The 25,747-nt window shown below is 35.9% G+C and overlaps 1 protein-coding gene across 4 annotated transcripts in view; it reads right to left on the minus strand.

Annotated features, from left to right (window-relative positions):
• Positions 1-436: 436 nt before the first annotated feature.
• Positions 437-25,747, minus strand: part of ERBB4 (erb-b2 receptor tyrosine kinase 4) — a 1,164,817-nt gene continuing 1,139,506 nt past the window's right edge. For 2 of the 4 annotated variants that reach the window (XM_037849193.1, XM_037849196.1), the window contains 3 exons: positions 5,760-5,807; positions 4,683-4,980; positions 1,108-1,553 (listed from right to left, as the gene is read on the minus strand). In XM_037849193.1, the coding sequence (XP_037705121.1) occupies positions 1,108-1,553; positions 4,683-4,980; positions 5,760-5,807 (792 nt within the window). Of the gene's footprint in view, positions 1,554-4,682; positions 4,981-5,759; positions 5,808-25,747 lie in introns of all 4 variants that reach the window. The other 2 variants (XM_037849192.1, XM_037849194.1) reach the window with 2 other exon arrangements.

The raw sequence follows: 25,747 nt of genomic DNA on the forward strand, positions 1-25,747 counted from the left end.
TACATTTCTGAGTATATGCCAGGTAGACATACCCAATCCAGTGTGTTCCTTCCAGTGCAATGGATTCCCTATTGGATCATCCCTGAAAATGTCAGTAGTTTTCATGAACCACACAGAACTGTCTCTTTGTTTTCCTTCTACCCTTTAGATTACCAACTGCCTGTCAAGTACTGTCATTTATGGAGGAAAATAAAATATTGAAGAATGACAGGGATTGGGGGGTGGTCATATTCAATAGTGCAAAAAATGAAAGCTAGATTGAATGTGGCATTTGACTAATGTCTTGCCCACCTCCTCTAATTTTAAAGATATGTTTAAAATATTAGCCTTTCTACCATATTAAAATTATTTCTCACTTAAATTGTCAATTTCTAGCAACACATTGATGTAGAAGAAATCTTTGCAATTAGAACTTAAAGTCAAAAATAGGGGAGAAATTAATATAAAGGGACAGGCCAAAGTAAAACAAAAATAAAAACTAAAAACCTCCAAACATAATTATTAGTTATAGTTTTTACAGAGATTCAAAATTTATGAAAGCTGGGTTGGCCATTCTTACTTGCCAGGATAGAAACTGTTGGAGAAAGAAATCCGATTCTCAATCTCAATTACTATCATATGTGAGAGAAAAGGTTATCCTCTTGTTCTAACGGAAACTCTATCATGATTTACAGGGATGCTAAATATGTACACATTAATTCCTGTGTATAGGAACAGAGAGCATGGGTCTTTCAAGCATGTAAATAGAAAGAAAGGAAGAGGAAGGAAGAGGGAGGAAGGGAGGAAGGAAGGAAAGAAAATTGAGAACTAGTGTGACAGCAGGCAGTATTGCCTCATATTTGCTGATCCTTCTCTAGCTGTTTCATTCTCCTGACCAACCCATGCAGAGAAATTAAGAAACAGTGTGGTTCCTCCTGTCTTTCTCTTTCAGTCCTTCCTTCTCAAGTTCAAGTTAGAGAAGCACATAGCTGTCATTGCATCTTTAAACCTTCCATTGGGAAGTGTCAAAACCACTGGCCTTGGGAAAAGAAGGAAGACCACAAGAGAAAGAGAGGGGGTAGGGAAATGGGAGCGGCGTGTCTCTCCACTGTGAGACCACTGCGAAGCTTACACCACAGTATTTCGGTGTCTGTAGGGCGGAGGAGGCAGCACAGTGCCTGGCTTCAGTGAGAACTCAGAGAGGTATTCAGGATTCTCTGCCACAATGGGCCGGATCCGTCCATTCTGTTTATAAAAATATTTTGTGCTGTACTCCTGCAGGTAGTCTGGGTGCCGTAGGGTGCTCCGTGGCGGCAGGCTGTGGTTCCAATAGTCAGGGTTATCGAAAGCTTTCTTGGCCTTCTCTGGCACAGACAGTACGTTGTTCTTCAGGTACTCGGCCTTCCCCAAGGCGTTGGCAAAGGTGTTGAGGTACAGAGGCTCATTCACATACTCATCCTCTGCCTTGGGTGGACCACTGGAAGCGCTGTGATATTCAGGGTTATCCAAAGCTTGAAGGTCACCATTTTTTCTCCGAGAAACAAAAGGGTTCTCCTCCACGGGGTTCAGGTATTCTGAAGGAACGCAAAAATATCAGTTAACTTCTACTTTCTGGAAATGTTATCCAGGCTAAGCTTATACAGAATGCCTTGTTTCTTTCTCCAGAACAATCAAAGCCACAGATTTGTTTTCACAAATTCTCACAAAAGCTATTTTGTAGATGACTATTACCATAAGTGGGCTGCATATGGTAGTGACAAAGTGAGGCACCAACAAGGCCAGCCTCAGAGTTCCCATCCTCTAGAACGTACCTCTTTTCTTCTAATTGCATTTCTGTCTCATACGCAAGGAACCACTTGTTTAAATGCTTCGGTTTTCTAAAAGTCAATAATTTATGTTGGAAGAAACAAATACCTATCAGGGCTAAACAGCCTTTAAATGTGGAGAAATCAGAATTTTTATAAAGGATATTGTAAAACCAAAGTGTAAACAGCTTAACTCCACACCAGATGAATAGATAAAAAGATAGTGTTTTTAAGTTGATAGCATTTGCTGTGAATCAACAGGTAATGAAGATTTGAAAGTAGATGTTCCCCCCCAAAGGCTTTTCCACATAGAGTAAGAAACATCTGAGCAAAAAGACTCAACTAATAAAACAAACCTGATAGATATCTAACATACTTCTAGTTGACTTGCTTGACAATACATATGCTTAACTATAAAGTATAATTTCATATTTTATTTCCAATGGCCAAACATAAGCACAAAATAGCAAACTATTAGTTTGAATCATATGAAATAGTGATTTTTGTGGGTTAAAACCAAATAGTGACTATTTTGTACGGTTCAACCTAATAAATTCAGCTAGCATAGATAATAACCTAGAATAAAAAATACTGAGCTGCCAATTAATGCTGTTCTTCTCAAGCTTAATTCTACCCTTTTGTCTATTGTCTATAATTTTTTTTTCCTTTTTCTGTCCTCTCTTCTATATAAAGGAAAACGAAACTTAAGGTACTCCTATTTTGGAGCTGGGGCATGGAGAAGGCATAATTCTTCATTTGGTGCTACCATTCTGAAACAAATTTTCTATACCCTGTATAGCCTAACACATATAGAGAAAAATCTCAGCAATCCAGGTTTATTTTTCCTTGGCTACTGGCATGCTAGATATACTTAAGTACTTAGCTTCATGTCTAAGTTAAAAGGCAGTAACTAATTTTACACCATCATATACATGAATTATAGTTCAACAATTTACAAGGCATTGTTATTTCATATTCACAACAAACCTGTGTACAAAGAAGTACAAGCCTTATTTTTCCAGCTTTATAAAGAGGAAACTGAGAGTAAATGATTTATGCAGGATACAGTTAGTGTTGGACTGGAATTAGGATTTCTAACTCCTATTGAGTAATTTTATTTTACAGCACTGTTTCATTATTGCCCCTAATGGAGTAGGGTGAACTTGTAAATTAGTAATATGTTTTACTTTGAAAGGATCTTAAACCTAATGTCATTTTAAGAGAAATGTATTAACAGACTTATAAGGGGTTTACATTGGGAGAGCCAAAATTTGATACTTTTTACCAGAGTCCTGAATAAAATATTGACCACCTTTATTCTAAACTGTTTAAAAAAGAAAAAAGAAAAAAGATTTAAAAATTCTCTGAATGCTAAGCTCATTAAAAATTTTAGACATACTATATTTGACAAAAGCTCAAGAGAAGCTTATGCCTTTCCTTTGGTCTGACATTAAATACTTCCTGCTACCTAACATGTATGACAACTGGGTTACCTGGCTTTTATAAAGCCCAAACAGTTAAAGAATCTTCACAAATGTTTACAATTGCATGATCTACAAGGCCAAGCCCAGTATCAGTGTACAATGCCAGATTCTCAAGATATTTGAGAAATATCTTATTTGAAAATGTAGGAGCATCCAAACTAAAATTATATACTCTCTGAGGACTAGGCTAGAGTATAACAACCTTCTATAGAAACTTGGGTCTCTTTGTGTTCAGAGATAAAATCTGGCTCTAGAGAGTCAGTTTATCTAGATTTACTTGCTTTTCTCTCAGAAAGCTTATATTGCCTTTTGTCAAGGCAATCTATCTATTGTCTGGATACAAACTTGGATAGTCATGCAGTTATGATGGAGGAATAAATTTTACTTTATGGTTGAGTTGACAGTCCTCCCAGAGAGGACACTGGTTTCAGGGGGATCTGCCAAATCTTCTCAAAACCTATATTTGTGTCACCAGTGAGCTACTATAAACATCCATTTCTTCACTACATTTAAATTTTTACATATACCTAGACAGATACATTTACACAGGTAATTTATAATATGTACTTAGGGATCCTTGAATTGCATTTTATGAAAGTGAATATGGCCATATAAAAAAGGACATAATGGGCCTTTATGCAGTCTTAAAATATAGTTTACTGTTGACACTGAAGACTCTGAGAGACATTATCATAATTTTTTAATAACACTTAATCATCCATGTTTTTCATTTTGTGATGCTGTTAACATAGAAAAAAAGAGGCTATTTTTTCCAAAATTGAAATGTTAATCAGGTATTTAATATTTTTACTATGAATCATTGCTGTGCTTCGTAAAACTGCAAGTCATTAATATTTCAAGTCTTGTTGGTATACGTAGAAATACATACACTCAGTATTTAGAACTTTAATTTTTGAAATGTGTCATATAAGAAATCAATTTCCCATAATGAATTAGGTCATTTGAATAACAACATTTTAATGGGTCAACAAAGTCTTTATTGGTGGCCTGCAAAGCTTTTAATGCTTGTGCCAACAATGCCAGTCTTTATGATCTCCACAATAAATCCAATAAAGCAGTGGCTCTGAGGTCTTGTGATATGCTACCTCATTCAAATATCATTCAGAGATATGTCAGGGCTTCTCAAGCTGGAGCATGCATAAAAACTGTGTAGGGATCTTATTAAAATGCAGATTCTGAATCAGGTGGAGCCTGAGGTTCTGATTTCTCAAAAGCCCCTAGATGTTGTGGAGGCTACTGATGGAGATCATACTTTGGGTAGTAGGGGCCTAGGCCATTTTTGGGTCATAATCATTATATGGGTCTAACTGTTTGGCAGTTTCCCTTCTACACTTTCCTTACTTGATGGACGTGAACATTAAATGACAATCATTCTTGGGCATTCTGATGGTACCTTGTTTGGGTTTGTCTCGCATAGGAGTCATGTAACCTTCTTCGTCCAGCTCTCCTCGTGGGCTCCTTTCTGGGGCAAACACTGTGGGGTCGGCGCTGTACCTCTGGGTGTTGCTGTCCTCTTGGACATGGGGTGCCACTGGCTTACGCAGGGTGCCGTTACAGCAGGAGTCATCAAAAATCTCAGCTGTAGCACCTTGAGTAACTGGAGCTTCTGGGATTGTGCTGGTGGTAGCTCTGTAGGGCACAGACACTCCTTGTTCTGTGGCAAAACCCCCATCTCGGTATACAAACTGGTTCTGTTAACAGTAGAAACACATTTGAAGAGAAATTTTTGTTAAGAAGAGTTGTAAAAAATGAATATTAATGACCCAAAGAATATAAAATTTGTCTTCCATTTTTTTAACACTAATGAACTTGGGTTATAGAATAGAAACACCTAAAATTCCGATTCTTCTTAAAAGGTAAATCATGGAAAAATAATTTGGAATTTATTTATTCATGTATGTATATATGCATGTATGTTACTAACCAACTAAAATATGATCTAATGAAAACTATTTCATCTCCTTTTCCCACAATAGACTATTGGTTACATATGATTTAAAGCAAATTTTCATGACAAATTGTAGTGTCATTAATAGTAGACAGTTGCCATCAAGAACTGAAAAATTAGTGTTTTGAATGGTGATATTTACTTAGTGCCTTCCATTCTGTGATTATTATGACTGAATCTCCAGCACCTAACCAGAGAATCATCATTGAGATTCTGCCTTTCTGGCATACAACCTACAATCATAGAAGTTAAGATAACCTCCTGACCCAGAAGCATAATTTATGAGCCTTGGTAATTCTTCACAAAAAGAAAGAAAGCTAGTGCTAATGTATGATATCTCAACTTTGAATTATCTGCTAAGATAAAACACAACTACGAAGAAGGCTGCACAGTGTATAGCAAATTCTTAATTCACTGTTGGCAAAGGCAAAATGAGGAAATTATGGGGAGATGAAAGAGAGGAAACATGGTAAGCAAACACCAAAAATCCTAAAAGATGAATGTTGATTGTGAAATACTTACTCCTGACATTGGGGTGTAGGCAGGAGGAGGGCTGTGTCCAATTTCACTCTAATAGGAAAGAAAAATGGAATGATGGATATAAGAGGTCATATGAATGAAAAAAAAAAAAAGAAAAGAAAAAAGAAAGTCACATGATTCTTATGAACCAAAGGGGAAAACATGCACAACAGTGAAGTTTGCTAAATGGTAAAATTTTATGCACTCTGTCTATAAGAGGTTTTATTTGTGTGTTTTGGAAAGTTAAATATTTTCATTTAGTCTCTGAAAAGGAAAATTGCATTGAAAAAAATGAAATTTTCAATAGATTAAAAGAATAAGTTGACGATAAAAATTCTTCTGATTACCTCTAGAAGAAAGGAAGAAAAAATCAGTACATAATTAAGTATAGTTGTACATGAAGAAAGCGTTCTTTCTTTACATAGAATGACTGAAATGGTCACATACTGCAGTATTAACTTTCCTCTTACAAGAAGAAACCTATCTAGAATGAGGTAGAAGTGGATTTCAATTTGGCTGGAGTAAGTATTGCTATCAAGTTATATTTATTTTTTACTATTTCAGTGAAGTGTCAACTTCTTAGCCCCATCTTATAAAAAGGAACATACCATTTTCTCTTCTGTATTACTTTTTTTAACAATTAAGAAATCTCAGAAGATCTGGGAAAATCAATTCATCTCCTGGAAACATGCTTTAAATGGCTTTTTATGTATTTAGAATTAGTCAAAAACCAGATTTCAGTTTTTTTTTAAAAAAATGATGTCTATATTCCTGAAGCTTAATACTCCAGCTAATGGGCTATGTAAAAATGTATGTAAAAATATTATATTATGGACGATGTTCCTCGGAGTGAGGAGAGAGGCTTGTATGAATACCCAACCTGTTTTTAATAAGTCTTTTATGTATCCTAATGTAAAAATGTGTGTGTGTGTGTGTACTACTCATTCATGAAACATATTTCTTGAACAACTACTATGTGCCAGACACGTTTCTAGGCACTGGGGATAATGAATAATGCAGAAAAAAAACAGTTGATTTTGATTTTATGGAGCTTACATTCTCTATATTCTGACTTGAAGTGAACCGAGATTACTAAAATAAACCTTAAAAACAGCTACAATGTTTATATGAAACACAGCTAAATATTGCTGGTCAATATTTATGCAATTTAGAGAGTCATACAACAATTTGAGAAGAATATGGTCCCATGAGGATTAACTGCTTAATGTAAATCAATAACAAGTGAATAACACAAGATTTTCCTTTAACTAAATTATTGTGCTGGAGTGATCGAGGGACAAATTCTGAACCACTTGAACCACTACAGTGAGTTCACATTTCAGTTCCCCCACATAACTCACTCACTGAGGTTATGGCATAGCAAATATTTATCTCCTTTCTTCTCTTATAACTAACAGCACATTGAAGAGTATGAGCTGGAAAGTTAGAGATATATTTCATAATGCAATGCATGGGAGGCAGTATTGCACAATACACAGATTGTTTCTTGACTTGTTAGAAGCCCTGGGCTCCAGTCCCAATTATGAGCGGTGTGATTTTGGTCAAATCATGAAATATCTCAGACCCTCATTTTCACCCTTGGCCTCTTTACCTTATTCTTAGTGAGGATAAAGTGAGATAATATATGAATGAACTTTGTAAGTTCTGCACTATAATATAAATATAGAGGGTATATCAAATTTAAATATTCAAGTCTGCTAAACTTAAATTTTAAAGTCAAGTGATCAATTAAAATGCTAAAACTACTCATTAAAGAGGCATTTTTAAATTCTTATCTGTTCCTAATCATCTTATATATAGGTATATTTTGCTATCTTTTAGAAAGAAATAATTTGTTCAGAAAACTTGAGAAAGGAATTTTCCACTGAGTTCACTGATTTGTAAAAGAGGGGTGTTACAAGAAATATGACAATCACCTGGTGGACCTTTATCAAATTACAAACCCTGGTCTTACCCTCATCATTCAACCCTGATTATTTAACTAGTATTTAACAAATACTTATTAGATCCTTACAATGTTTCCTGAACTCTGGTAGGTGCCTGGAGATACCTTGATGAACTAAGAGAGACAAGGCTCCTGGCCTTTTGGAATTTACACTTTACTGTCAAACGTTAACTGATATTATTTAGAAGAAAAAGCACAAGTGAAAGGAGGCAGAGAGAATTTATTTCAATTCTATAATTACAGATTGGAAGGCAAGCTATTCTAAACTCTTAGAAATTACCTGTGTCCCTTTTATTTCTTACCTTGCAAGAAGTGCAGCTGTCCTGGGTAATGCTAGTTTAGGATCACAGCTGAGGACCTAGCATTTTGCATTTTATAAAACTTGAGAGATAAATGATCAAATGAATATCTCACAAGGCATTCTTCTTTAGGAAACAGTTTATTATCTATAGTCATTATCTTGGTTAAAACTCTCTCAATTGGAAAGGTGTTGATTAAAAAAACGGGACCTCTTGTAGTTAGTCTGTTCCAAGGCATCAAGCAAGGGATCAGGCTCTATTACAATGCATCCTCTGTCCCTGCTCTGACGAGTCTTGCATTCAGTCAGCAACCTGCCAACTCCATATCTGTACATACTGCCAAATAGCATCACAGGAATAGAAGCATCTTTATGCTTTTCTGTGTTTTTAGCATTCAAATGGAAAAAAAAATGCTAAGTAGAACCCCTTTAGCAGTCATTGTTTTTAGGGTTACTGGCTGCTTTTTATGTTACTGTTTCCATTTTTTTTTTCCATTTGCTTCTTTTCTCTTTTCCATGATAAAAAGTACCTTATTCATTTCCCCTTGGAAGGCCAATCCAGCTCCAAGGGAACATCTGTGAGGCCAATTAGCTGGGCTGGGAATGTGATATAATTGTTGTTTAAATATATTTAAATTACATGTTAATCACTATGTCATAATTTATAGGCTTTGAAAATAACTTTTTGTACTTGAGAGCCAAGCCAGATTTTACATGTTTCTGCTGTTTAGTTTTCAACAAGCTCTTCTCATTCCTGCCTCCCCCAATTCCCCTCATTTGAAGAGCTGAACTTTTAATATTGGAAAGAATGGCAGCTGCAAGTAAATTGGTGAGTAAAAATTAAGATCTTCACAGCAGCCTGAATAAGCTGGAGTGACCTTAAAGTTCTAAGCAGAACAAAGCAGTGCTCTCAGTTAAAAGGCTTTTGTTTTTATATTGTGCCACTTTCTGCTGTCCATCAAAGCCCTGCTTTGTGGATCTTTAGGAAGCAGTGCTGGGTGCATCTGTTCAATTAGCTGGTGAGGGGATTTACTGTCAGCAGGATGGAGATGGAAAGAGATGGGTTATGAACTGACAGGCTATATGCAGTTCGTTCCTGTTGGGGGGATTTGTAAGGGTGATGGATAGAGATGAGTTTAATTTTGTGGCCATGTCACTGGAACCTTGTGTGATTAACTTGGACTCAAATGCCAGAGGTCACAGAAAAGGCAAGTATCATCAAATACATCAAATACAGCATTAAATACACTTTCAAATACATCATGCCCTAAAATTTACTTTATACTTGTATAATAAATATTTGAACTTTTATCTTTTTGCAGGCACGGTATTTCTCATATTTGTATTGTCTAATATTGTTAATGGGAAATCTTAAATTGCTAATCTGATTGTGTCCTGTGATATATTTAAAAATATGTAGCATACAAATCTACCTTCTTAGGAAACAGATACATATGCATGCCTAATGCTTAATTCATATATAAAGGAAGCATGCATGTAACAAGAGAATGTAGTGTTTTTATCTTCTGATTATTGTTACTTTCAATATTAACTATAGGATTACAGTTTCTAGGATCAAGAAATACTCTACATCCTTTTAACTAAAATTCAATATGACACTGCAAGGCATGGCTAATCTATCAGTACTGATTTATTACCTACACACTTCCACATAGTAACTATGAAGTGTTCTCAGTCTTTTATCTTCCCTGGTATAAATGCTTACCAATCTGATCGTCATTTCCACATTTTCACAGGTCAGGAAACAGTATAGCCAAAATATTCTTTGCATCATGTACAATTCTTGATGAATGGGCTGTACCTTTATACCCTTCTCATAACTGAGCTCAACATATGAGAGTGTTGAGATATCTAGATTTACAATCTTCATTTCTCATAGGGCAACCAGAAAAAAATAAATGAACAAGATAGATCCATGTGCCAAAAACTGATAAGGACTGGGGGAATCCTAATGAGATTTAGACAGCCAGCTTAGTTTTTTTTTTTTTTTTTTTGGTAAGAATACAAATAATGTCTTTTTATGTATGCTTTTATTTATTATTTTACTCATTTATTTATTTGCTTTGATTATGTGGGACTTTTCTGAAGGAACTTTAAGTGTTTACAAGAAAAAAAATCACCCTATGATCCAGTTTAAGGAAGAATGATTGGGTTCTCATCCTTTATCCACTTTTCACTCACCCTGGGATCTTTATTCTTTCTCATAGGCTGTATCCACTCTTACTGGAAAGGATTTTGAATGAAGTGTAGCTGTGAATGGTATCAGTAAAAATGGGTGGGACTCTATGCAGAATTTAAAAATTATTTGGAAATTAATGTTTATAAATATTAATAACACTATTTTTCTTAAGCCAGTCCTGGAAGTCTAATTAATTATAATGTCTGTTCAATTTCATAGGTGAATATATGACTACTCTTGACAAAATTGAGCAATAAGAAGGGAAACTAATAACACATCAAATATCATTATTAAAAATTAGATATTAATCAAGTTTATAAAAATTAAAAATTTAAATTCATTTTACAGATGAGTAAATTGAGAATCATAAAGTTAAATGATCTGCCATGTTCACCTGGTGGCTATCTGACTCTCAGGCTCATCATTTTACTATGTTTTCATTATGTTACATGTAGATTTTGACTTAGCATTTCTATGCTGGACTCAACTCTTCTCTCAAATAAGTTCTCAAGGTTTCTGTTTCTTGTGAACAACTGATCTCAAGGAATCATTTGAAACTCATTAGCTTTTGGTGTAAAATATCAATAATGCTTTATAGTATTGCCTCTCCAAACTTATTTACATTTAAATTCCCTACAAGGACTTAAGCTAAAAAGAAAGAAACTTAAGTAAAATGTCAAGAGCTAACAAAAGAAGAAGAAAAACAATACTCACATTTCTCCTAAAGGTCCCTTTGTGTTGATCTAAAATTTTGTTGCATATATACATTTACCTACCTTGCCAAGAGCAAAGCCAGCCTTAAAGCAGGAGACCTGTGTTTTTTGTTTGTTCTTTGTTTTTTTTTGTTTGTTTTAGGAGATAGCTTTAAATAACTGAAGAGCACAGAGATTTTCCATGAAAGCATTCTTGCTTAAGGATTTATTGTTCCTAGTACAGGGCTTAGTCAATAAATTTCTCTTCTTGCTTGGCTGGGGGTAAGTAAGCAATTGTATCTCCAAGCAGCAATTCCTATACCCTTTCCAAGTATCAGTGTTATTACCCTTCTTGAGATTAATAATCAAACAGAATTTCCATCTCTTCACCTGGTACAAGTTCTAAACTTTTGTTTGGTTGGTGCTGGAACTTTCTTTTGCATATTTATGTTTCTCTTCAGAGCATGTTGTGTTATTTGAACTTTTTCTTTACCACATAGGAGATATTAATGCATGTTGCTTAATCTAAAAAGGAGAACTTCTAGTTGGTTTCTCAAGGACCTTCCAATAATTCCTTGCAGTTAGCAGGGTATGCCCAATTTTCCTAAATATTTTAAACTGATGCTTAAAAACACAATTCTGTTACTATCTCTTTGTTCAGGAATAGAAATGAAATCATTAAGCCTTTACTGTGCACAAATTCTTGGATAACTGGACTCGTTCTTCAAATGAATCCTTGGGTTGTCTGTCTCTTTGTGTATTTTCTATCTCAATATCATGATGAGTATTTGCGGAAGGCTTCTTATACATGAGCAACGCACTGTGGTCAGGCAACATTTGAAGACAAGAATGCTAGAGATGTGGAACAAATGGACATATGAGATCCTTCTACCTCCAGGATTGTATTCTTGAATTTTTTGCCACTATATCATGTGACCTTTAATCAATTATCTCTTAGGCCTTCAGTTTATTTAACTCTAAAAAGAGGAATGGGGCTACAGGACAGGTAATGATAAAAATTCCAACTGTCAAATTATTTATATGTAAAATAAATATCTGTCTTGGGCTCATAACACTGGTTGTTAAATAATGTAAAATGTGATTAGCATTAAAGAAAAACATCTATAAAATTTTCTCTCCAAGATCTTTTCAAAGTATATTAATCACTTTTCTTTCTTTCTTTTTTTCTAAATGGAGTACCTACGAAGTATAACTTAGGCATCTATGCAATGCATGATTATATGTTTATGGAAAGCAGAACCACAATTGGATGGTGACTAGCAAAACAAAATTTTGAAATGAAATTTGTGTAAATTTTCAAGGTCACCCGACTAGTTAGTGATTGTCAGTACTAGAAACAGGATTTCTTGAATCACCGTCTCATGAATATTCCATTATACCTTACAGTCTCAAGTTGGCATTTAATAAAGGACAAAAGTCAGTGAGAGGTGTTTTTTTATATTTTTCAGAAAAAAATTATTTTTCTTAATATAGGTGATAGCATTTGCTTTTAACCAAGATGCCAGTGTTCTCAGCTGAAATGCCTATTGATATCCTCTTAAACAGAACATAATGCAGCTTTAATTATAAGAAAAAACATATCAACTTTTCTTACTGAATAGGCTATAAATTTATTAGCCTAAGAAATGTCCTAATAATATTAAGTACCATAGATAAAAGGTGTCCATACAAAGATTAATTTAAAGCAGTGTTCATTAAAATATTTACAAAACATGTTGCCCTCTAAAGAGAGAATATGTTATGTTAAACATTCTAGCTATAAAAGCCAATTATTTTAAAAATCAGTACATATACATACTTATTATCATTTGATACACTTTTTTTCTTTTAGTTGTTTACCATTCAACCACTTTCTATTCTATTGGCTGTTTTTTTTTTTTAAACATATATCTACCTTTTATTACAATCGTTGAGAACCCTAGGTTTCACTGAGTTACAGAGTCCCAGTCTTTATCTTTTGTCTTCCATTCTGGTGTCCCACATGCTCCTAACCTTTCTTTTTCAACCATACTCACAGTCATCTTTGTTCAGTGTACTTACATTGCTGTGCTACTATCTCCCAAAACTGTTTTCCACACCTCTCACTCCTGTCTTTTCCTTTCTGTCTGCAGTGCATCTTTTAGTGTTTCCTGTAGAGCATGTATCCTGTTCATAAACTCTGTCATTGTCGGTTTGTCAGAGAATATTTTAAGCTCTCCCTCATATTTGAAGGACAATTTTACGAATATAGGATTCTTGGTTGGTGGTTTTTCTCTTTCAGTATCTTAAATATATCACCCCACTTCCTTCTTGCCTCCATGGTTTCTACTGAGAAATCCACACATATTCTTATCAAACTTCCTTTGTATGTGATGGATCACTTTTCTCTTGCTGCTTTCAGGATTCTCTCCTTGTCTTTGACGTTTGATAATCTGATTATTAAATGTCTTGGTGTAGGCCTATTCAGATCTATTCTGTTTGGGGTATGCTGCACTTCTTGGATCTGTAATTTTATGTCTTTCATAAGAGATGGGAAATCTTCATTGATTATTTCCTCTATTATTGCTTCTGCCCCTTTTCCCTTCTCTTCTCCTTCTGGGACATGTATGACATGTACATTCCTGCATTTTGTTTTGTCCTTAAGTTCCCAGAGACATTGCTTGTATTTTTCCATTCTTTTCTCTACCTGTTCTTTTGTGTGTAGGCTTTAAGGTGCCTTGTTCTCCAGTTCCTGAGTGTTTTCTTCTGCCTGTTGAGATCTGCTGTTGTATGTTTCCATTGTGTTTTTCATCTCTCATGTTGTGCCTTTCATTTCCATAGATTCTGCCAGTTGGTTTTTCAAACTTTCGATTTCTTCCTTATGTATGCCCAGTGTTTTCATTATACACTACATCTCTTTTGCCATCTTCCCTAAACTTTTTGAATTGATCTAGCATTAGTTGTTTAAATTCCTGTATCTCAGTCAAAGTGTAAGTTTGTTCCTTTGACTGGGCCATAACTTTGTTTTGCTTAGGGTAGGTTGTAGTTTCCTGTTGTCTAGGCATCTGATTTCCTTGGTTACCCCAATCAGGTTTTCCCAGACCAGAAAGGGCTCAGGTCTCAGCAGGAGGCAATAGTATCATGTCTCCCTGAGGGTTTGTCTTAGAAGATTGGTACACCCTGTGAGGCCTCAAGTCACTGTGCTTTTCTGCCCACCAGGTGGCACCTGTCAGCCTGTAGCTCCAGACTGGTGTAAGGAGGTGTGGCCCATGGCTGTTTTCCCCCAGGCTCTGGGGTCTGGTTCTGAATGGAAGGCGGGTTGTAGAGCTTGGCACTGCCTTCTTCCTCTTAGGGAAAATACACCCCCTAGGGCAAGGTCATTTACATTTGAATAGACTCTGCCTGTGCTATCTCCACCTTTGTCTGGTCAGAGCACTGAGAACTGAAAATGGCTGAGGCTTTCTCCACTGAGCCAAAAAAAGGGACAGAAAGCCCTCTTCAGGGCCAGTTTGCAGCCACCCTCCAGTTCTCAAAGGTCACTCACCACCAAAAGCCTCTGTCTGCTAGTTGGGGATTCGTATCTTGTATTCAGCAGTCCATGTTTGTTAATTAAAACCCCAGGTGGAGCTCAGCTGAGCTATAGTCACTTGCTTGGAGAGTGCTACTCTCTAACACCATGAGGCTTTGCAGTTTGGGCTGTGGGGGGAGGGTGCACCCGGCTTGGATCCGCAGTTTTTACTTACAGATTTTATGCTGTGATTTCGGGCATTCCTCCTATTCAGGTTGGTGTATGATGAGTGGACAGTCATGTTTGTCCCCCCCACAGTTATTCCAGATTATTTACTAGTTGTTCCTGGTTGTTTATTAGTTGTTCCAGGGGGACAAACTAGCTTCCACTCCTCTCTATGCTGCCATCTTCTTCCGTTCTCCATTTGATACATTTTAACTTCATAGTGTTTATCTATGTTTATATCTATCCCTATAATTATATAACGTCTAGGGATTACAGAAATAGTTTTAAAAATTAAGTAACCTCTAGGTCAGGTTTGAACTAAGTGAGAAAAAAAGTATAAACATTCTAAATTTGAATTCAATTAGTTTAGAATTTGAAATGCTATGCCTTGGTCTTGGCATGATATGTTTATTCATACTGTCTGTAAGTATGGGTAGTTTTATTATGTATTAAAAAAACTGACAGTATTTAGAGCAATCTATGTCAGTTAATGTAAAAAATTATGAAGGGCATAGTTTGTGTACTGGGGATTGAGAATAAATAATATGGGAAATAGAATTGCAAATTTTACAAACCCAGTTTGGCATTTAGATTTTGTTCCATTTTTAAAATGATAGGTGCTGGCAACAAGCAAACAATTTAACATAATACAGATAAGCCTTTCAGTGTGGACCATGTTGGAAATATCTTTAATTATGCTAGTTTATGCAAACAGTTAACCAGATAAAAAGTGAGTTTGTAACAGTAGTTGATTTGTCCAACTACTGCTCTTTAAACTACCAGGTGGCATAGCTGTTGCCGTAAGTAAAAAGATTTCTAACAGTCCACCTGGAATTAGGACAGCTGGTTTGCGTGAGCTGATCTGAATAATGTACTGTGGATACTCGGTACAGCTTCTGACAGAGCAAACAGCACACTGCTGTCCCATCAGCCCAGAGCAAACACCAGTTACATTTCACAGAAACAGGCTGGTATTTACAACTGATTTGAGCCAAAATGAATATCAGATTGAAGGCAGCACCCCAAGAGAAAAAAGCTCACCCCAGGAGATACTTGTTGACCATGGTCTAAGCAGCTTTTACCATTTTCAAAAAAGCCCCCAAAATCTGATTTTGCTACATACAAAAAGGAAGAATAAAAATATCTGAAGAATTTCTGCATCTATTTGTAGACCACTTTGGAATTTCTAAAATTAAAAAAATGACTAATACTTCTAATACTTCTGAGTTTCCAACATTTGCACTGTTTCCTGCCAAAGTCAATCTAGCTTAGCCAGGACCATGACCATCATAATTTCAAGTTCTAAAATGGTTAAAAATTTAATAAAAGCCATGAAGGAGGCAAAAAATGAAACAGGCCTAAAATTAGAGAATCTCATTTTAGATCTGACATGGATGCCCAGAGATCACTGAATCACACCTGTCTGTTTTCAGGATAGGCAATAGAGATGGCAATTGACTTTCCTCAAGGTCACACAGCAAGTTACAAACAAGTATTATAGGCCTAATTAGAAAAATAGTTTTATGGTTTACTAAGGGAGAAAAAAAAATCTGCCTGAGATCCCTAGATTATGCCTGCCTACCAGTCAGGGGAAACCAAAATGAAATTTTAAAGCAGGTGGCCTGATCTCAATATTTCTCCACCTTGGTTGGTTTCTCCAATTTCAGGTCAGTGATTCTTTACTTTTCCTTGACAGACTCCAGGGCTCACTTTTTCCTGCACTAGTTCTATAGAAAGTATTGCAATATTTCCCTCCCTGGGTGTACCATTCTGGGTAGTAACTCACATTTCACTATAATCTCTCTTATCCTTTCCTCAGTGACTTGGCTTTAGCTGGGTCAGAGGGCATCTATGTAGCCTGATAAATTCATTTGGAATATTTTCTCAAATTAATGTTAGCTGATTATGATGGACCCACTTATTATTAAACCTTTAAAGACCAATCTGTACCATATATTTAACTGCTTGCCTGATCTCTCCACTAGAATGTTCCATGGCATCTCAGATGTTACATTTCCAAAACTAAAATCACTATCTCCCCTTCCTGTGCTAATCTGAATTCTCTTCTCTTCCTTGGCTTGGTGACTGGCATCAACAACCTACTCACTTGCACAAGTCAAATGTCTTATATCATCTCTGATTTCTCCTGTATCTCATTCCTCATTTCAAAGTGTTTAAGTTGTATACATGTGGATGTCTCAGTACTTCAGAATTTAACTACTGTCTCCATCCTCACCTCCACTACTTCAGTTGCGGCTAAGGTGCCATATATAATTCATCATACTAACTGAGATACTTTGAGGTACAAGGAATTGCTATTAATACTTAGGATACTAGGAGTTAATCTGGGGAAAAAATAGGCACATGTGATCAACTAAATTATGATATTTCTTGATTAGAGTACTGTAATAACTTTCTAACTAGTCTCCTTTATCCTAGTCTTTCCCTTCACTCCAATTAATATTTGCACTTCATTTCTCTGCTTAGAAAAGTTCAATACCACCTATTATCCTCAAGTTAAAGTCTCAATTTCTTGTGCCATTGAAGGGTTTTGGTAGTTACGTCCCTTGCCAATTTCTCCAGTCTCATCTCTCCCCTCTCTCCTCAAAAACCTCCAGCCAAAATAATTACCAGCAGTTCCCAAAGGGGCCATTCCCTCTCTCACCTCCATGCCTTCACCCAAGCTCCAGTTATTTCCTCAGCGCACTTTCCAACTTCCTTGCCTAGATTACAAGTTGATCCCATGGAAAAATCATCATTACACTGACTATGTTAATTATTGATTCAACACATATTTACGAAGAACCGGTTATGGACCCCATGTGAATTATTTCATCAGCTGTACTCTAAGTGCTTACTTCATTAGAATGTCTTCTCCCTTAAGACTGTTTGGAATAGAACTTATTCTTATTTACCATTATATCCTTGTTTCCTAGCATAATGTCAGGGATATGGGCATGGTGAATATTCAATAAGATGTACTGAATAAAAGGGTGGATAGATAAAAATATGTCTTAAAGCCAAAGAGTGGTTCTATTGATGAGAATTTCAGGGACTCCGCCCTGCTAGTCAGATCCATTTTAAAGAATGTAGGACTTTTAGCATGCCTCAAATCATACATTTCACAAATCTTACTCTGCAGATACTTAGGGTGAGTCCTAAATTGAAACCATGATTAAAATATAATATCTCATCTAACACACTCTTCCTGCCAGCATCAGTCACAAGTTTCTGAAGGCATTATTTGATATCTCAGACCTAATGGCAATCATTTTTAGTTTTACAAATGGTGAATGGTTCCAAATGTAATGGTAATTTCATATCCAGCTATAAAACTTCAGAATTCTATCACTAGTGTGGTAGCACTCCCCCCTAGGGGTGGGGTGGGGAATATATATATACACACATACATATATACATATCTCCTAATGATTTGGAGGCCTAGGAAATTCAGGCCTCAGCTTTATCCCTTAAACTATAAATTGTTCACTAAGAACAATAAGGATAAAGAGGCTGTAGGGAGACGAAAAATGTAGTTTTGTAGTTTTGGCTTGTAGGATCAAACAGAAATCCCTACAAGTGTGTTTTCCAAGTGGTACAGGCCACCCACTTATATTTCTACATTGTGGTGCATAATACAATGATGAAATGAAGGATCATTTTAAATTTTTCAAAAAGCATTTTAAGGACAGTCATAGGTAAATAGTATAGAAAATCAAAATTAAAAGTAAATGGAATTCTAAGTCAGAAATTCAGAGCACGTGTGTCTATAGGGAGGGAAGCAGCTGCAGAAAAACATTTGATTAGGGAAGAACCATATCACCCAATAGCTCTGCCACCTCAGAAAAGTCTTCTTTGAAGTTTAGTGTCCTCATCTGATAAATGGGAATAATAATGCCTGCTTTGCCTGCTTAACGAACTTATGCTCATGTTAAATATCTTTGAATAAAATAAAAATATCTTAGAAAAATTACCATGTTTTACATTATTCAATTAAGTTAAAGAAAATTCAAGTATTAACCCGTACAAAACCTTACTAACTGCTGCAAAGCAAAAAAACACATCGTTCTTGTGTACCAGAATAAAAGTATTTCTACAGCTGTGTATTTACCTGCATGATGGTAGATGTTATTTTGAAAATTTGATATCCCATATTTCAGGAGAAATAACTGTCAAAAAATGATTGGTGCTGTTATGTAAATAAAATAGTGAGAAATAATTTACATTTTGTTTGAATATATATTGATTAATGCATTATTTAAAGGAATTTAAAAACATTCCTTTGAAAACTGAAAGTAGTTAATATGCTTTTCTTAGCTCTGCAATAAATCAAAGTAAGACCCTTAGAACTCTCCCACCTTTTAGTTACAGAAAGGTGCATATTAAATGTCCCATAATCAAGTCCTTGGCCAACTAAAATAAATTAATGGAATGATCTAACAGCAGAGTATGATAAACTGAAATAAAGTATTCATTACATTTGTTTTTTTCTTTTTTTCTTTAGATGAGGGTGAGTCAATGAAACACAAACATTAGAAATTCATGTTCCTGCAGAGAATGTGTTGGCCTTGATTTTTTTCTTTTTTGAATCACTTCTACTGAACACTTGAAAGCATCCAGACAGACTCCTAATAAGATATGTCTCAGAATTCATGCTGTGGCATTGTCAACAGGCCAAGAAGGCCTCAGTGCTGAATGTGTGCTTAGATTAAATTTTTTCCTCCCTGTGATTGCTGATCTTTTCAGAGAAAGCTGACACATTAAGCAGGGTCACAGAGTAATGCAGGAAATGTGTGACCTCTCACATCACGTCTGGTGAAGAGAGAATTTCAATGCATCGTTAATAAATACAGATCTCAATTATTTTATAGATTTTAAAAGCATCATAAACATTTTTAAGAAAGACACATATGGAAAGGAAGTAGCTAAGTTAAAGAAAAGTACCCTTAGGTTTTCAACCTTAAAGGAATCTGATAAATGACTTGGAGTTGGGAAAAAATAAAACAAATTCGACTTTCCCACTTTATGTATATGCACCCAGGCCTTTCTCCCAATGACTTACAAACAAAAAAACAAGTAAAATAGAGAGGTGAGAAAAGCCAGACCATTTTCTCCTTTATTATATACTAGCACAATTATTATTTAACATTTCTAAAGAAATATTTTGAGCCAAGGTGCAGCTATGTTCTGACAGAAGAAAATACTAATATTTAGTATTACGAATATAATCACCAGGGAGCATAGTATGGTTGTCTTTCTTCACTTAAGCCTTAAATGTTTGGCACCTCATGCTCTGTTAGTACCTTTATTGCTTTTATCATTTATAAATCTATAGGAACTTTTAGAATCATTTCTAATTTATCTGTACCACCTTTTAGGATAACTAGCTCCTTAAATAAATAACTAAATGGTTATACTAGTATCCCACCTCTTATTTCTCCAAAGTTTACTTATTGAGGTATTAAAAAGATACTTAGTAGCTCAAGTTTTGGTGAACAAGTTTAGATTTACTGTATCCTTGCCAAAAGTATTAAGTGAGAAAAGGACATGCTGATCATATCCAGGACTGTTCTCAGAATCTTATTGAAAGATAATTAAAAGATCAGGTGAGAACAATCGGAAGTATTAGCACACTGACAGCAATTCTAGGATTTTTATCCAGCCTGTTGCTGTAGAAAACACACTGAACGTCAATTGTTCAGGAGGAGAAGATATTTCCAAGAGAGCTTGATCCAAACCCAGGTTGTGAATTATTTTCTTTGAAATGCTTTCATATTCTCCTGCTTGGAAATTCTGGTGGCGAGAAGAGGAAAAACATGTAACAAGCTCCTCCTAAGCATGTGGTCAGGTGAACATTCATAAAATGTTTACCAGCCCACAAATAAAATTTTTAAATATGCTGGACAATCCTCCTCCAGAAGGGAGGGGAGGCACAATAAATGAAGAGCTCTTTGTTTATTGTATTAAACTTCCAGATCCCACTCCATCTATCTTGAGGTTCTAAATATTAGAAGCCACAAAGGAAGCTTTCACTGATGTGCTCTTTGAAACCAGGAACACATTCATTCTCAGCAGCCATTCCCTCTGTATGTTTTCTAAACTCTTCTAGTCGAAGGTGGATTTACCTTGAAGCAGCAAAGCTTAATCTCCAGGCCTTTGAATTGCATGACTCCTTCCAAGACCTTGCAAAGAGCCTATGCTATGGATTCACATGGCTATGTGATTTTGTAGTATCTGCAAAACTAAGATTTTTATTTTAGCTTTCTTTTTCTTAAAGATACTCCACTCCGACTGTCAAGAATAAAAGTGTCTGGTTCCACGAAACCTGGATCTACCCCTACTTTATCCTCACTGTTTCAGAGAATGTTCCCTACAGTTTATTCTATATCAGAAATCTGGCATTCGTGAGCAGACACCCTGTACAACCAGGCGGCTTCTTTGAAATATCTTTTCTAGTGGAAAATGTTCCTTCTATGATTTAACTTGAGCATCAAAGCCAGTGTTAATATACTCTAAAGTTTCAGATCATAGCACCTCAAAATGTATTCAAACCCCCTCTTCTCTTGAGGCTCATGCTAAATGATTATATCATAGGCCCTTATACTTATGATGATTATCCACAATCTTCCCAAGTACTTTAAAACACTTAGATTGTTCATTAATATCATTCAAATTGTTCAGTGATGTTTGGCTCATTCCCAACCTCTTTCACCATTGGCAAACCATTAGATATCTTAGCGTTATAGTTTCTGAGCTTCCTTCTTGACTGAGATATTATTTCTACTGCACTACCTCATAGCTAGACCTTAACAGCATCAGGAACAACTTCAGTCCCAGAATTTCAGATTCAAAAATCCTTTTATCTGATCTCAGCCTCCTATTCTCTAACTTTATTTCCCTTTCTAAGATTCAATCAATTCTTCAGCCTTCTTTTAGCTCCTCAATTTCTTGACACTTTATTTTTCCATATGGACTTTGAAGTCAACTAGATAGGGGTTTGAGTCCTTCCTTACTAGCTATGTTACAAGCTACTCTACCTCTTTGAGTCCAGTTTCCTTAGCCTAAAATGGGGAAAGAATACCCTTTGCTTTTCATTAGAATAACATTTAATGAGAGTTGTCTATAAGGGACCTAGTATAATATTGGGTTCACAGTAGATACACAATTAATGTAAGTATAAAATAGATGATATGTAATTGATAGAGTGACAAAAATAGAAAACTTGTACCTGATGGTGGAATACTTTTTTGATACTCAATATGACCTTCAGTGCTTTCAGCTTCTACATTGTTTTAGTGCAGTTTTCCTACCAGTTCTTAACTCTGGATGTATCCACCCTTTCTATCATTCTCCATTGCCCCTAGAATGTATTTATACAATACATTCTCCATTGTTGGTGCCATGGAACAATCATGCATTCAAGGAGAATGGTGCCTCTAAAGAGCTATGTTTTCTACCTTTGGTGAGTCATTAAATTTATAGGGCCCTATTAGCCTGTTCATTGCCTGACCACAACATTTGCCCCAAGCCTTAGCCAGTATTTTTTTTTTTATCTTCATTTTATTGAGATATATTCACATACCACGCAGTCATACAAAACAAATCGTACATTCGATTGTTCACAGTACCATTACATAGTTGTATATTCATCACCTAAATCAATCCCTGACACCTTCATTAGCACACACACAAGAATAATAAGAATAATTAAAGTGAAAAAGAGCAATTGAAGTAAAAAAGAACACTGGGTACCTTTGTCTGTCTTTGTTTGTTTCCTTCCCCTATTTTTCTACTCATCCATCCATAAACTAGACAAAGTGGGGTGTGGTCCTTATGGCTTTCCCAATCCCACTGTCACCCCTCATAAGCTACATTTTTACACAATTGTCTTCGAGATTCATGGGTTCTGGGCTGTAGTTTGATAGTTTCAGGTATCCACCACCAGCTACCCCAATTCTTTAGAACGTAAAAAGGGTTGTATAAATTGTGCGTAAGAGTGCCCACCAGAGTGACCTCTCGGCTCCTTTTGGAATCTCTCTGCCACTGAAGCTTATTTCATTTCCTTTCACATCCCCCTTTTGGTCAAGAAGATGTTCTCCGTCCCACGATGCCAGGTCTACATTCCTCCCCAGGAATCATATTCCACGTTGCCAGGGAGATTCACTCCCCTGGGTGTCTGATCCCACGTAGCGGGGAGGGCAGTGATTTCACCTTTCAAGTTGCTTAGCCAGTATTTTTAAGCTTCCCAACACATCCCTGCTATTCTCCCACTCTGCCAACAACCTTGCTTTCTACATAATAGAGAGACTAGAATCTATATATCTCTGTTAATACTCCCTCAGTGTCCCTCAATTCAATCTCTAAATAACAGTGAGATGAAAAGACTGGCATTACAGCTACCAAAATGCCTGTCGACAACAAGTTGTCTTTGTTAAACATTTTAAACAAATCTTGAATAAGAGTTTTAGGTAGGAAGCCAGTCACCTGAGAGCTGGGTGTCATGGTTTCAGATGAGAGGGAACATTATACTACATAACAGAGAAAGAAAATATTGGAGGAAATAAATAAAATGGGAGGAAAACAGAGCTGAAAAAGTCACTGGGTGGGATGAATGGGGAGACAGTAGAAGACTGTGCTCTATGAGGTTATCCTTGGGTCTTGTCTACTGGTTCTGCCTTCAATCAAATCTATCAAACTCAGAAAATCTTGGTGTGAATTTTGTTGTTCCAGAAATTAAAGAAAGGCTTAGTTGTGGAAATCAAAGAAGGGGTAATAAATGAAGTGTGGGATAGAGGTACCATGTAAGGAAATTGGAGCCTAGGAAGAAGGAAGAGCTAACAGTTATTGAGTTGTTACTGTTTGAAGTGTTTTACCTCTGTTATTGAACCTAATGCTCATACATACCTGTGGCAGACATTATTTTAATCCTTATTTTAGAAAAGAGGGCTCTGAGACATTAAGTAAATGGTCTAAGTTCACACAGGTAGTAAGCACTGGGTTTAAACTCAGGCAGTTAGAACTCAGAGCCCAAGCTCTGGAATACTAAATTACCAGTTTACTAAAATTGCCCCAATAAGCACTTTTTCCCTGCTTAATTCAAAGAGAAACATTTCTTTGAATGTTTGAATGTCTTGTATCTGTGGATTTTAGGTTCAGTAACATTTTACCTAGTACTCAAGGAAGAGAGAAACACCCATCTGCCAGATGGATTAAAATCTCGTTCTTAAATATCCTTATGCCAAAGATGATCTCACCATGCCCATGATAAACTCGTCTACAAATGTACTGGAATTTTTCTTTACCTAACACATCCTGGACTTTTCTCCACCTATTATCCCCTTTCCCATTATCTTCCATCCATACAGTATCGCTCTCTCACTCATGTTTAAGAATGTCCATGTGCCCGTTATTTAGAAAACCCCTCTGACCTATATTCCCTCTGAGTACACATTCTGTCTCCATTTTCCCTTCACGTGGAAGAATTTTTCAGAGATTCCTACTCCCTGTCTTTACTCCTCAGTCTATTGTATTCTGGTCTCCACTAGTTCCACATTCTACTGAGATGACTCTCAAAAAGAACACAAATAATCTTGAATTCAAGAATAATAATGGCTTCCAAATCAAGTCTTAACCTCACACAAGCTCTAGATGCACATTCCTTGCTGTCAAAGGGCTATATCTACTTACATTCCAAAATATTAATTGTATTTCCATATTCTATCCCCTCTACGTACTAATAGAAATATTAACATCTTTCCAGTCTCCCATCTAGAAAGCTTGGTGTCATCCTTGACTTCTCTCTCCATCTCACTCTGTAACATCCATCTATTACCCAAATCCTATTGAGTCTAACAAAACCATCACTTATATCAAACTTTCCATGCTATCTCTTTTGCCTCAGGCACTGAAAGTGTAGCTAGAGCTTTATACTCTCACAATAGCCTTCTCTCTGATCTATTGAAAATCAGTCTCTTTTTGTTTTACACATGTACCAAAAAGTTGCCAGAATTTTCTTACTAAAATCCAAATCTGACTTTATTACTCAGTTGCTTAAAAATATTCTTTGCTCAAACGACCCCTAATGCCTTCTTGTGGCTTGTCTTTATTATAAAACTTTTCTCACTGCATTTAATTATTTACTTACTTAACTGTACATTTCTTGAGGGCAGGACTGAATGCGGCCCTAGGAGTCAACTATAAGATCAGTCACATAGTAGACACCGCAATAAATGTTTGATGAATAAATAGATGTTCTTTACTACTTGCCTGAATTAACCTGTAAGTGAAAATTTTCTGAGTCTCAATTAGTGGATAAGCAGCTAGTAGTAAGATCATACAGGTGGTCCCTTACAAGATCCAAATGAGCATTTATGAGGAATCTGATGATAAAGAAGTTCAAAAAGTCAAATTTCTTTACTGATGTACTCATCTGTGGGGTCCTGAGTAATGGCTGTATAGCAATGATAAAATGGCAAAGAAACATCAGGCAGAATGAGAAGCAACACATCACTGTGGTTAAGAGCACAGCCTCTAAGAATTCTATAGCGAGGTTGCCTGATTCTACCATTTAATAGCTGTGCCTCAGTTTCTTCATATACAAAACAGAGGATTATAATATTAAATACCTCATAAGGATTTCATGAGACTAAACTAACAAATGTTAGTTGCTTAATATGGTGCCTGGCACATAATAACTGATAATAGGTATCACCTATTATTATTTACCCTTTGAGTCATCTCCCTCATATAAATATATGTAATTTCCAGGATTAAAAGAATGAATTTAGTCATTCTAACCCAGGAATATCCAATAGCCTGGTCACTGTTATACAGCATTATAGTAACTGACTCTAACCTAAAAGAGAATGTACCAGGCTCCAAATAATCTGAGATATGTATATCTCTTCATATCCACTATGGGAAGAATTTTAGACAATGTTCTTTTCTTCCACAGAGGGAAAAATTAAGTACGGATGTTACTAAACAATGTCCATGATCATGGGTGGAAAAAAAGCAAACCAAATTGGTTGCATACTAAACTTCCAATTTCTTTCCTTCTCTGATTTACAGTACTTCTTTCATCACAATGTAGAATATTTTGCAGCAAAGAGACACGGTCATAG

Source organism: Choloepus didactylus, chromosome 9, assembly GCF_015220235.1.
Source record: "Choloepus didactylus isolate mChoDid1 chromosome 9, mChoDid1.pri, whole genome shotgun sequence".
Classification (NCBI taxonomy): Eukaryota; Metazoa; Chordata; class Mammalia; order Pilosa; family Megalonychidae; genus Choloepus; species Choloepus didactylus.